The 13,982-nt window shown below is 38.9% G+C and overlaps 1 protein-coding gene across 15 annotated transcripts in view; it reads left to right on the top strand.

The window, feature by feature from the left end:
* cadpsb (Ca2+-dependent activator protein for secretion b) overlaps positions 1-13,982 on the top strand; it is a 67,269-nt gene that overhangs the window by 16,085 nt on the left and 37,202 nt on the right. For all 15 annotated transcript variants that reach the window (XM_044167845.1, XM_044167842.1, XM_044167833.1 and 12 more), the window contains exon 3: positions 1,971-2,303. In XM_044167845.1, the coding sequence (XP_044023780.1) occupies positions 1,971-2,303 (333 nt within the window). The remainder of the gene's footprint in view (positions 1-1,970; positions 2,304-13,982) is intronic.

Here is a 13,982-nt window from a genome sequence, read left to right as displayed (position 1 = left end):
TATGTGATGTACAGTTGTTATTGTATATAATTTATTTCCTGTGGATTTGTAGGAGATTTAAAATCAGAACTTTCAGTCTAAAAAGTAAAAAAAACAACAACAACTGCTCAGTCCTCTTGCTATTCAATGTCAGAATGCTTGTATTCAGACAGCTGAGTGGTAAAATGGTGGCTGAAGCTTTTTACAGCACAGATTATGAGTCAGAGCATGTGGCTGACACAGCCATCTTTTCCAACCTCACTATTCAAGCCACAGATGAAAAAGTCATTATTACCCTGCATACAGAACAAAAGGCATTGCAGATAGTGCGATAAGTCCAAATCCATGACTGAAAAACAAGCACAGCCATTATGAAAAAGTATGAGGTTGGAACCATCAGGAAACATGTACATAGACTGCTATTGAAGTTAAGAACTCTACAGTATGTGACAGCTAACAGGATTTTTGTTTATTCTGTGACATTTATGTTGATGTGAAATATACTACAATTTAAAGCTGGGAGGGTGATGCAAATTATAAGAACTGTAATCAGAAGTCTGGGTTTTTAAAATTAACAGTTGAAAGCTTTAAAATAAGTATCCAGTCTTGTATAGTGCTCACTCACACACTGCAAAGACAATCGTCTTATCTAACCATCATCAGTGTCTCACCAAACTATAAGGCAAACACAAAATGAGGAGCAGGTTGACGGCTTCTAACATGTTAACATGACATAACTATATTATAATATAATATAAAAAATAAGAAATATGCAGTATAAAACATAGATCTTTACAGATTTTTTAAAGATGTGCTATATAATAATATCTCATGTTTTTGGTTGTCCCATATGACATCTAGGTGAGGAGGCAATTCTTACACCTGACAATGAATAAGAGTCTGTGCTTCTTTTGAATACATTTAGTCATATTTTTCAACAAGACCTGTGATTCTGGCTGTTGAGACAATTATGTCTTGATGTATTGTTGTGATGATATTTATTATTGTATTTGTGTGGCTGAGAGTATGATACAACGACACTACGGCATCCTGGAAAATATGATGACCTAATTGGAAACATATAAAATCAATATGGCTACCTCCATGTTTTAAGAAGTGTGTTTGCTAGACTTTGGTGAGACACTGATGATTATGGAATGATAGAAATAAAAAAAATAATGTGTATGTACAGTACATGTTTTTTGGGGGGGTTATTTAGCACCTTGTCTGCAGTGTGTAGATCAGTTTTCCACTTTATCTCAAAGAAAAATAGTCAGTTAATAAAAAAATATGCTAATTTTATCATCCACTTTAAGTGGCATATTTATTAAAACAGTGAGGGCCACTATTATTAGTTAAATAATGGATGATCACATGTTTCTGTGTGTACTGTCTTTGGCAAAAATGTTCCTAAATGCTGTGGTCTGCAGTTCTCCAGATGGGAAACCAAAGACTGACTTAACATCTTATTAATTTCAGCCTGCAAACCTTTGTTATCCACTGATACATACACCAAATGACAAGGGTAATGTACCACTGCACTGTTATGTTTCAGTACAGTAGTCACTGCGTTTTAGCCATAATGGATGCTAAGAACAAAATGTGACTGTCAGAGCGACAAAGCAGTCGGCTCTGGTGGTTACTTGATGCTGTGACATTATAGCCTCGCCTGTCTCTGTCCCTGTTAGTCTGTCCTTAGCAGGTGACAGAATGCAGCCTTGGCTGTGTTGAGTCACAGCCTTACATATATGTCTCTGATTTTTCACTTCGAAATGAACAAAAACACTTTTCGTTTGCTGACAAAGACAGACATTTATTGTTTGAGACAGAATGTGACAGAAAAGCTTTTCACAATTCCTATGCCAAGTACTCTACTACAAATATGAGTCTGTGTAGAAGTCTTGAGCTACTGAATCATTACTAATCATTTAAAATAATTTTTATGGATCTTATATAACTGCACATAGTGACATTGGTCTCTCACAATGTAGGTGTTCCTAAAGAGTGACCGTGTGGCTAAAATGGTCCAGAGTGGTGGCTTCTCGGCGAACGATTTCAGGGAAGTGTTCAAGAGGCACATCGAGAAGCGCGTGCGCAGCCTTCCGGAGATTGACGGTCTGAGCAAGGAGACGGTGCTCAGCTCCTGGATGGCCAAGTTTGACACCATCTACCGTGGTGACGAGGATCCACGCAAGGCACAGCAACGCATGACTGCCAGTGCGGCCTCTGAGCTGATCCTCAGCAAGGACCAGCTGTACGAGATGTTCCAGAATATCCTTGGCATCAAAAAGTTTGAGCACCAGCTGCTTTATCAAGCCTGTCAGGTAAGATCTCAAGCCTACAGGTGATAGGTCTCAGACGGTTTTCACACTTGGCCCAAATACTAGTATTGTTTCAGTTTTCATAATATTTGGGATGGTGGAGGCTTCATAATAAGCTTATTTTCACACAAAAGACCGCTTTAAACTGTAGATCAATTGCAGTGTGCCTCGTGAGTGGCTAATTTTCTAAATATTGTGAATATTAAATGATTTCCTATCATTATTTTAATATAGTTACATTGTGTTTTTATTTTCTCTTCACTCTAAACTTCTGCAGACAACAACATCCTCATCCTGGCCACAATTATGACAGTGATGATCTTGTTGAACTGTAGATAGTAAAGTGGATTTAGAGCTGAAGCAATTAGTCAAGTAATCACTTAGTTGTTCAACAGATAATTAATCTGCAGCAATTTTGATAACCTTATTTGAAGTGGGGATTTGCCGCTTTCCTCTTTTTTTATATCAGTGTAATTTGAGCATCTTTGAGTTTTGGACTTCAAGACATTTGAAGGCATCACTGTGGGCTTTTAGACCAACTTTTGACGTGGACCTGAAATCTCTTTTCTGACCACCTACAGATTTGACAGCACCTTTCACAATTCACTAAATGTACCAGATTCTTGTGAAAAACTGCCAATGATCTGAAAAACCTCTTTGGCTTCAGTGTGAAAACACAATATTCTAGTCTATCTGACTAAAACAACTGTGTGACATAATGGACATCGAATCACCAGATTAGCAACATATGACAAAATAATCCATGAAATGTGATGTTTAATCAGACAAATGCTCAAAAATAATCACCCTTGTATCATTTAATCATTAATGATAATAATGACTGTTTAATGACTCTAGGTGTATGTTTATTTATTTATGGCTTGAATGGACATATTTAAGTAAATGTCTTCTCAAGATATATCTCCTGATACCAGGCCAGCAATACTTCAATATAGCGGAGAAATGTTGAGACTGCAGGTGGATAATAGTGGACACTGGGGTGCTTGTGTCAGACATAACTCTCCTTCCCTTGCTGTCTTTACTGCTTTACTGCTCTCTGTGGGAATGCTGAAAGCAGCACGAATTTATTCTTTCTTCAGGATCTTGATTAAGTCTTATCATGACAGGATTTGGAGGAGGGCCCCAAAACATAACCTCTTCATTTCATTTAGATCTAATGGACCCAACTCTTGGAAGCCAATGAGTTTTAAAATGTTAAATTTCTTTGGACCAGGTGTCATCCTTCTCTCAACAGTTGCTAATGTATAAATCTGTGCAGATGGCATGAAGTGCTGTTAAACAAATTAGATTGTTCAATATTGTTCAAATGTCTCAGTTGGCAAAGATCAATATAGGCTCTGTTCTGAGTGTTCATTTGTTAGATGCTTCTAATACTGAGGTACAATACATCACCACAGCCTCCAAATCCAGTGTACATTTTTCCTCCCAAGCCTTTGAAGATGCTTAACCTAGTTTGTTAATGTGCTGGCAGCAGAGCTGTTAGTATAGGGTCAGAAATCTGCATGCAGAACACAATACCATTTCCCTGAACAGATCCCACTCTGAGCAATACAGAGCTACTGAAGAACATTCAACAATACACCATCATAAAGGCATATATGCTGCAGAAATGTGTGTGCAGCTTCATATTGTGGTGTAATGCTGATTTTGACAATTATAGGGAAGTAAAAATGACAAATTGATTCAGGTCATAGTTGTGAAAAGGGACAGATTTGTTTTAATTTGATAATTCATATACCTTCATGTGAATGAATAGTACAAAATGTGCACAAGATAAATAAAATTTCAGTTTTTACTCCAGCTGCTTTTCCAGATGTTCTTGGGAGTCCTCTCTCTCTCGTTTTGTTTGCTGGTATAATGAATATATCAGACTGTACTTATGTCAACTTTGAGCATCTCCTCAGTAAGCAACTAGCAACCATATATTGCCCTCTACTAAATGATAAAATCCTTTCTAAAAAAGGGACGCAGCAATCCAGTCAGCATGGCTCAGGGCTGCTGGGATTTGATGAAAGGTTTTCATGGATTGGCTGGGATTCAGAGGCCATCATATTTTAGCTGTTATCGCTGGGGATTTACATATTTTTGCAGTTACATCCAAATAGTAGAAAGAAAGCACTGGTCTATTTCTGTCTCATGCTGAAGTAAGAGTCAGCCCCTGGAAATGACTAACAGACTATCAGATTAGACTGGTATGGCCAGCGGCGGCGCCAGCCAGACTCCAAGCTTGTTGCACTCCCTGATGGCTGCACAGTTATTTAGCTGTGGTGACACCAAGCATGACCAAACAGGTGTAAGAAAATGTGTTTGGTGTCTACATTGCAAAGCAGTTTTGCAAATTTTGCATAACTGGCAATTAATAGAACTTTATGTCCACTTTTAATGTTGCCTATGGTACTATTTCCTAAAATGAAAAAAAGATTGTGTTTGAGAACCTGGCTGTGGTATGGCTCTGATTTAAACTTTAGTTAAAGCTAAATAGCTGTGGCAGAAATCAGTCATATAACTGCAGACTGCCTAGAGAGCAAAAGCAGACAAACAGCGCATAAAAAGATATTATGTAGCTCTCAAATCCTCTAGCCAAAATGCCTTTGCTATACACACGTTGCTGAAAGTACAGCACATTCTGAACAGTGCACAGCAGACACTGCATGACATTTAACAGGTTCTTATTAAACTTGTCAAAGGATTTATTATCCTTATTATGACAACTGTTTCTAAGTCTGTCTGTGTTCGGTAAGCAAAGAAAGATCAAAGGAAGAATCTCAGACAGTAACTCTAACATTTAAAATTTCTAGAAATAATCTTGATACCAGGATCCATGGTATTTCTGCCTCTTCTGAATCCACTTTGATATTTTGATACATGCATTTTTTTGCATACATTGGAGGTTAAGACAATAGGCCTATAATTCTCTGGGTTTGGGCAAACTTTTCCGGGCTTGTGTATCGGGACTACAACAGCTTCTTTCCAGACTTGTGGCAGTTTTCCCTTCTCCCAAACCTTATTATATAGTTCCAGTGGAATGTCCTTAGATGATTCACTAAGATGATTTATCATAGTGTAAAATATCTGATCTTTCCCCGGTGTTGACATCTTGGTTTTCCTGAGAGCACGATTCTGTTCTGCCTTTGTGAATAGTATATTTGTTAAATCATTGGTATCTTCATTTTGCTGTAGTAGTTCCCTATTCTCAGCTATTGTATTTTTCCTTCCTCTTTGCCCCTCGTCACTATTATTATTACTATTAACTGTGAATTTTGACAAAAGTTTGTGCCAGCATCTCTGCTTTCTGCTCGTCTGTCACAGCTGTAGTTCCATTGTCCACTAAGACTGGATATCCATACTTTCTTTTAATCCCATTCATTCTTTTTATCATTCCCCATATTTTAGCAATTTCTGTTTCTCTTCCTACTGAGTAACAAAACTTCCTCCACAACTCCTTCTTTGCATTTTCAATTGTTTTCCTTACCTTAGCTTGCAACCTTTTATATTCAATAAGATTCTGAAAATTGTGAGTTCTTTTTACCATTTTAAATTATTGATTTTATTACATTTGCACATTCCTTTGTCTACCATTGTACGATTTTCTTTTTATGCTTACTTCCTTTCCTTTGAATTGTTGATTAACATCAACTTCTTGCATTTCTTTATCACCAATCTTCTTAAATTTTCCCCAGTCAGCACTGCTAAAAACCCATCGATCTACTCCTCCAATACCATATTCTTCTGCACTGAGCCCTACTTCTGTTAAAATGGGATAGTGGTCACTTCCTACTGTTGTTTCTCTTACAATTTCCCACGTGCAAATACCTGCCACTGTTTCTGACACTAAAGTAAGATCTTTGGCTGATTCTGTAACTTTTCTAACATCAGTTCTGGTACCATTTCCATCATTGAGGCATATTAGATTTCTGATTTCCATTAGCTCTTCAATCACCTCTCCATTTCCATCATTATAGCTTCCCCATAATGTACTATAAGATTTAAAATCTCCACAACAAATAACCTTTCCTTCTAGATTTACAGCTAATTCCTCCAGTACTTCTAATGACAGCTTTTTGCAAGGATTGTAAAAATTTGCTATTTTAATAATACCATCTTTTGTCCAAACTTCCATTACTATCATTTCCCAATCTTTTCTTTTCTTCAGTACTCTATATTACATTTCTTGTTTCACAAATACTATACAGCCTCCTCCATTTCCCTCCACTCTATCTCTGCATAGACTATTATATCCTTTTACTACAAACTCTAATGCTGGCTTAAGCCATGTTTCTTGAATACATATTATTTCCGGTTTCTTTCTGAGACCTTTAACAAATCCTTTAAATTCCTGACCATTTGCTATTAAACTTCTTGCGTTCCATTGAAGAATAATCATTAGGTTCTTTCTCCCAAGACTCCCGCTTTTGTTGATTTGTTCCCAGGACAGATCTTTCATAGCCAAGAATTTTTCAGCTCCCTTCATAATTATTTTGATTTTCTCTGTTTTGTGTTTAACTTGATCTGCACAGTTGATTACATAAGCAATGAACAAAACCAGCTTATCTACTGTCAGTTCTGTAGTTTGCCCTCTTTGACCTCCTTCTGGTCTTGAATTTTGACTGGTTTTGTCTGTTATTTCCATTCCCTTTTGTCTTTGCACCGTCTTCACTGCTGCAGCATAACTTATGTTATTAGTTGTTTTTACTTGTTGAATTTCCACTGCTCTTTTCCTTACTTCAGAAACCCCCAAATGCCGCACTGTGTTGGCCACCACAATTACAACATTTAGCCTGTACATTATCTCCACCTTCCCTAAATCTATGATAACCTCCGCATTTGGCGCACCTTTGCTTCCCTTTGCAAACCATCGCTATATGCCCATACCTCTGGCATTTGTAACACTGAAGTGGAGGAGGAACAAAAGCCCTGACTGGGAAACTCCTACAGCCTATCTTTATTTTATCCGGAAGTACCAGGTCCTGGAACTCTAGAAGCACTGACAAACTTTCTACTCTCTCACCAGTGATTGTCTTTAACAATCTCTTTAGTCTCCTCACCTCACCTCCATGAATAGTTTTTTTGAGTTTCTCCAGATCCTCATCAATGGGAATGCCTGTTATCACTCCCCGGGAAACTTTATTCTCACACAGAACTCTTCTTTCACACACTGTTCTTTTGCAAATACTTTCAACCTGCAAAGCTTTATTTCTCTGTTCTTCATCTCTACATTTTATCAATAGGTTCCCATCTCGAAGAATCTTGGCCATTTCTACTCCTCCTAGCTTCTTTTTCAGCTGCCTAGATAACGCTATTGGGCTTATATTCACCTGCTCATCTTCCCTTCTGAATTTAAGTATTATTTTAAATTCCTCTCTCTGCACCTTCCTGCAAACAACCCGGTTACCTTCATCAGAACTGTTCTCCTCTAAGCTTCTTTTACTGCTCTAGCTGGCAGACGCCCTTACCTCCTCTTCTTGTCTCATCTTTGCTTTACCTCTCCCTCTTCCTCTACAAACCGGTGTCCAGTCATCAAACTCCATATCGTCTTTATCATTTTCTACCTCTGTTTCCATCCCAATCCAGTCACAAACCAGTTTATGCCAAGCGCAAGTCCTAGAACAGTCACTCGAATTCAGCGCCTGCTCCTCCACCAGTCCAAACGTTGGCATCACCCAGAGAAGATCTGTTAATCATTCTGGGCAAACTGTGGAAATCTTTGCAACCACAAAACTAATGCTTTTCCGCCCCTAAGATTTGCATTAGGAGCAGTATGTGACTGAATAACCGAGTAACGATGGGTGGTTACAGATGATGTTAATGTAGTTCCTTCGCTGCTCCAGTTCTACATTGTTCACCAGCTAGCTAGTTGCTAACTACCTGCCGTTTGGTAGATTTATTAGCTTGTTTGCTGTTGAAGGCTGCCCCCAGGAGGTTGCAGCAAGCTTAGTCTCAACCATACAGTAAGTAAAACCAAAACAGTTAGCTAAAAGAAGCTCAAAAGCTGCGTAGAACTGCAGATATGGTGACATTTCTCCTTAAAATTTTGCACTATGAGCTAGCCATTTAGTCATATGTTCAGTTTTAATATCAAACATATTGATTAAAGCAGGTTTAAATGCTTTTAGTGCAACTACCAGACTAATATAGATTTGTTTCCTGTGGTACGAGGTATTATCAAATCATTTTCAATTATATCAAAATTTTGTCTATAAAATGTAAAAAAAAAAAAAAATTAAAATAGGGAAAATTTCCCACTGCTTAAGATGACATATTCAAATTCACATGCACATTCTCACAAACCAGTGAATGTTAGGCATTTTTGCTTGAAAAATTACAGACACGATTAATCGATTATCAGAATAGTTGATTCATTATATGTCTGTCGGCTTCTTGATTAATTGACTGATCGTTTAAGGTGTAACGTTAATACTGCTTACAGATTCTGATGCTAATCACTGATGTTTATTCACACCAGTGGACTCTCACTAACTACAATTACAATTCCTTAATCTCAAGAGTCTGATTAAATTACTTAAACCTCAAAGTAAGGCACAAGCACATCAAAATTAGACTTTCCCCCCACAGAGCTGTAAATCATGGCCTGCGGGCCCCCCAGACTGACAGACCATACTCAAATCAACTTTCCCTCTTACAGGCTTTCAAGGAGACCCCTCCTTTTCCTCTTTAATTTGTCTTGTCAGCAACTGTTAGTTGGGAAATGAGGCCTGAGCTCTTCCTGGTTTTTGCCTTTAGCTGATATAATTGCGTAATGGAGCCTCTTCACTGCACACAGGATTAGGAGAGGATGAAAGCATTTGCTATGCCTGCCCAGCCACCTTTAAGCTGAAAAAGCAGTGGTGCTGAAACGCAGGGTGAAGCTTGACTGCACCCACGTGGTTTGGAATCTGGACAATGTTTATTATAAGGTGAAAAAACTAAGTTTGTCCTTGAGAGAGATGTCATAGCTCAAATACACTACAAAAAAATCTCCATCTTTTCAAATGCCTATGATTCTGTAAAACATTATTTTCTTATGAAACATCTGACAATGATGAATATTTTGAACCTGTCTCCAGTAACGTTACAAATCAACTTGTTTTAAAAATGTTTCTTAAAACTAGTATTCTTTAAACACATATTATCACTTTATAAAGTTAATGTGGCAAATATGTTACCAAACAATAGCCTGTTTATCTGGACAGCAGACACGGAGCAACATTAATTAATTTATTTGTTTCAGGTGAACTGACGAATGTCAGTACAATATTTACTCTCCTTTTAGCTCTGTTTTGGTTTTTACCTACTCCTGAAGGAAGTATCTGGCTCTTTTGCAGCTAAATGCTCTGCTATGTTCACCAGCCAGTCGCTAACTTTGCCTGTGTGCCGGTGTCTTGCGCATGTAGTATACAGTTGGTTTATCAGAGTGTTTTTGCTGTGATTTTTTAAAACAGCTGCCTGCTGCATCTGGAAATGAAGCTGGTGAGAGTGAACAAAAGCAGTAAAGTTACGGGCTGTAAAACCAAAACAATGAGCTGAAAGACACTTAAATGCTCTCTAGAGCTGAAAGGAACTGTAGAATCGGCGGATGATTTTCCCCAATGAGTGACTCTTTTCACATTACACATAGTAATATAATATTAGATTTTTAGGGAAGCTTTACACAAGCTCAAAAGACAAAATAAACTAAATCTCCACACTAAACTGAAGAAGTATAGTAAGAAATATTGTAAATTGATTAAGATGTTAGAAGTTGAGATGGAGATTTTTTTAGCACGTACACTCATGAGCGCATTTCCTAATTAGCATGTCTTGCGTGTCGCTACACTCGCACAAGAGAAGCTTTTTCCTCAACCTGCACACATCGTCACACACAGCAAGTCTAAATATAGACCAGCTGCTTCGATTCCTCCTGGTCCCTTCCAGCTCCGATCTAGCCCTGCCCGCCCAGTCTTTGTCCTCTACAAGCAACTGCCCCTGGCTGGGTGTGCTGTCTGCTGCTAATCTCCCAGCATCCACGTGGGAATCTATCATCAGCTGTGCTGTTAACTACCCGCCTGCTTCTGCTCCATCACCTTTAACCTGCTGTCAGCTTGGCTAACACTGACACAGTGTCACCTTTATTTAGCTGCAGCGCTGCCGTCAGCTTCAGTAACGTAGATTGAAACTTACCTTTTAGCTAGTCTTATTTTATGTGAGATTGCCTGTCCACCTATGTCGTGCCTGTGGGTCATTGATAGGAGTGACCTTTCAGTGGTTGTAGGCGTGATAAAATTGGGGTGCTGTGGGGCTCAGTAGGGGGTGGCTGTTAGTTCACACTGACACTGACCTCCAGCTCTACTTCCTCCCACAGCCAGGGCCATCTTTGCTTTTCACTACCGTCAAGAGAGATGGGAGTAATAGAAGAAACTGGCCCCATCCCCCCTTCACATTACATGCTTGAGTCACTCCTCTCATGTTAGCCATTTTGCAGACGAGCTGCAATCTGCAAATAGTCACAATGACCAATATTATCTGCTGCTGCAGTATTCAGGTTCAGTTATGAAGTATTGCAGAGAATTTTGCAGTCTTGACAGTTTGCCTAGACATGTGGATTTAGGTCTGTTGTGTTTTGTGGGAGGGGGAGGCACACCAATGAGACAGTAAAAATGCAGTGTCAGACACCGACAGGCCAAGCTGCTGGATTTCCAGGCATGGCAGTGACAGTTCTTTTGGGATTGTACGAGTCAGATGTCGCTGGCACCACAGTCCAATAGTGCCCAGAGCTCTGAGTGTTTTGACAGGCAACACAGGATCACCAGCAGCATGGGGAAAGGGTCTGTTCAAGCACAGCTCAGGCAGAACTGCAATCAGTATCAGTCACAGTTATGGTTGTGGATGAATGTGGTTTTCTGCTATTGGACATGACAATGAAAAAAACTCCTCCTTGTGAGACTTCCTACCACAGGATGCTCACCACTGTTTAAGTGTCACTTTGGCAGAACGGTACTGAGTACTACTGTGCTGCAAGTGCAGACATTCTGCTGCAGCTGGTGGCAAAGTCTGATTATGTGCTCTACTAAACAGCAACGCTGGGTTATGAAGCAGGGTGGCTGTTTAGTGGCAGCACTGGTAACACAATGGACCTCCTCCTTTTAAGATGCCATCTGGCTGACATCATTTCATAATATGCAAATCAGTGAACGGAATCAATTATAGAAATAGGTAATATAGGAAACAACCATATCATTCCTTTAACATTACTGTTTTTAAGTGTGTTTTTTCATCTGTGTACAGACCACCCTATCTGTGTCACTCCTTTCCCTCATTCACGTCCTGTATGTGTTACTTGATCTCAGTCCGAGCTGTGCAATACCTCTTATTTGCCCCCCTCCCCTCCTGTTAACGGCTGCACCGTGACTTCAGCTCATTTCTCTTAAAAAGGATTGCTGGAAGGGGCAGAGAATCAATATGGTAAAGCCTGAAAGACAAGGCTTGTTAATGTAATTGGAGTGGGTGAAATACCATAAGGCAAAGAGAGGTCAGCTCTGGCACGCGTCCCAGCAGCAGGAGACTAGAAGAGTTTAGAGCATTGAATCACAAATAGATCTGATGCTCAGGGTGAGAGACCATGCAGCTGTGTAGAGATGATTTTCTTGTTAGTGATACAATAAAAAACATGTTGCGCAACTCTTGCGCAAAATAGTTTTTATAAAAAATGTTTTATGCCTGGATACAGAAATGTACACAATATAAATGATCATAAAAATAAAACCTATAATAATACAGCCAACCTTTTGCTGCTGCTTTGTATTATAGAAAGGCGCTATTCAAGTACAGTCCATTTAGCATTTACCAAATAAAAAAAGGTTTTTTTTACAGCCGGTTTTGTTGCTAACAAATTGCAAGTTTCAGTTCAAATATGCTCCTTTGACAGTCTGACACATTTTTATTCCAAATATCCACTGAAGGAAAATCTGAACTATGTGCTCTGTGAAAACTATTGCATCGTATTTTCTCCCCAGATTTAAAATACAGCACGTGCGTGTAACACTCAAGGATTTCGCAATATAACAACACCCGGGTGAGACGAGGTAGAGTTTATTTTTCACTGAAGACTTGTACAACACCACTGTGTGGAAAGGTTTGTGACTCCCCAGGTACAACTGTGCTGCAGATATGTCTCAATGAGGCTGCCGTCCTCATAGAGGAAATGGTTGTGACTAGTGAGTCACAACATCACATTTGACAAGAATGAGCCATTTTGGCTGAGAGAATATCTGAAGAAATGAAGAATACAGAAGCCCTCTCTTCTATTTCCTTGTGTCAGCTAATATAAAACTCTCATTCATTATTGATGTGAGACAGCCATGAATTCCTCTGCTTTTCATTACTCCAGGGCAAAAACTAGGCTAACAGATGTCAGGCATTTTTGCCCGGAGCTGATATTGTCCAATGACGACAGTTTTCAAACATTTTAAAGAGATTACATTACCACTGGTGTTGTCTCAATGTGCCAGTTTGGAAGGGCTCATTCAATTTAAAGCTTTTCCTTATCGTTGTGAATGTATTTCATTGTCTTAATTTTACAGATATGATCTTTATTCTTACTGCCCCTCTCTCAGCTCGACAGAGTTGAATTTTCATTCTGCTGATTGAAATCAACAAAAAAAGTAAAAACACTCCACTCTTCCAAAAAGACCTCTCCCCAAACAGTGGTCCATTCACGGTCTCTATGGTGATGGCAGCATGGTTCCTATGAGGGAGTGATGAATTTCCTTTTGATTTTGATCTATTCATGCGTGCTGCCACACCATGCTGCTATGATTTCAGCCCCTTAGGACAAACAGGAGCTCTAATTTGCCTTTTTATACCCTGCTATACCATTCGTCATCATTACCAATCTGCATGAGCACCTTCTGGATTGCATGGTCACATTTGCTTCAACCTGCTTGTGAGTTATAGCAGGATTTACATGACAGATATCTAAACTAGGCCAAATGAACAGAATCAAAGTCCGTTTTCAGATCTTGGGGAATACTATTGCATATGTAGGTGCCAGCTTTGACAAGGACGAAGAATGCATGCAATAAAAAAGATGATATCTCTGGTTCTGCTGCATCGATTTTGATATTTGTCCTTGACATCTAACAGACATGTCCGATTGCTTTTTCTTCCCCATAAATCATCATTGAAATATTTTAAATCATTCAGTGTTGACATCCATGTTTGCTAGCTTGCATTCTTCCTCTTCTGCTGCACTTCTTTGCACATCACCGACACCGACAGTTGATCAGTAGAATGGCATGCAACTGAGGGCAGGATGTGTACATGTCGCCTGCATTCTCGCGTACATGAAACAAAATGGGTACCCATTATCATAATTATATTATTATTACTATTGCACTACTAGCGGTCAGAAACAGAGTGCCTTTAAATTCATAAATGAATGTGTTCATAACAACAATGATTTCACTGATTTTCCTATATTTAGTAATTGATCTGGACTGTTAAAATAAATATAAAATTATCGAGGTAACTTGTCAGGATGACAGGATGTCCATCCACTCATCTTTAATACCTTCTCATTTCTGTGCATGCACTGGGTGGTCAGGTAATATATATATTTAACATAAAAAAAATCATAACAAAACCCCAAAATGTATTATTACTTGTTCAACAATATATGTAAATAAC

This window comes from Siniperca chuatsi, linkage group LG2 (genome assembly GCF_020085105.1).
Source record: "Siniperca chuatsi isolate FFG_IHB_CAS linkage group LG2, ASM2008510v1, whole genome shotgun sequence".
NCBI classification, from domain to species: domain Eukaryota; kingdom Metazoa; phylum Chordata; class Actinopteri; order Centrarchiformes; family Sinipercidae; genus Siniperca; species Siniperca chuatsi.
This window is presented reverse-complemented; position numbering and strand designations above follow the sequence as displayed.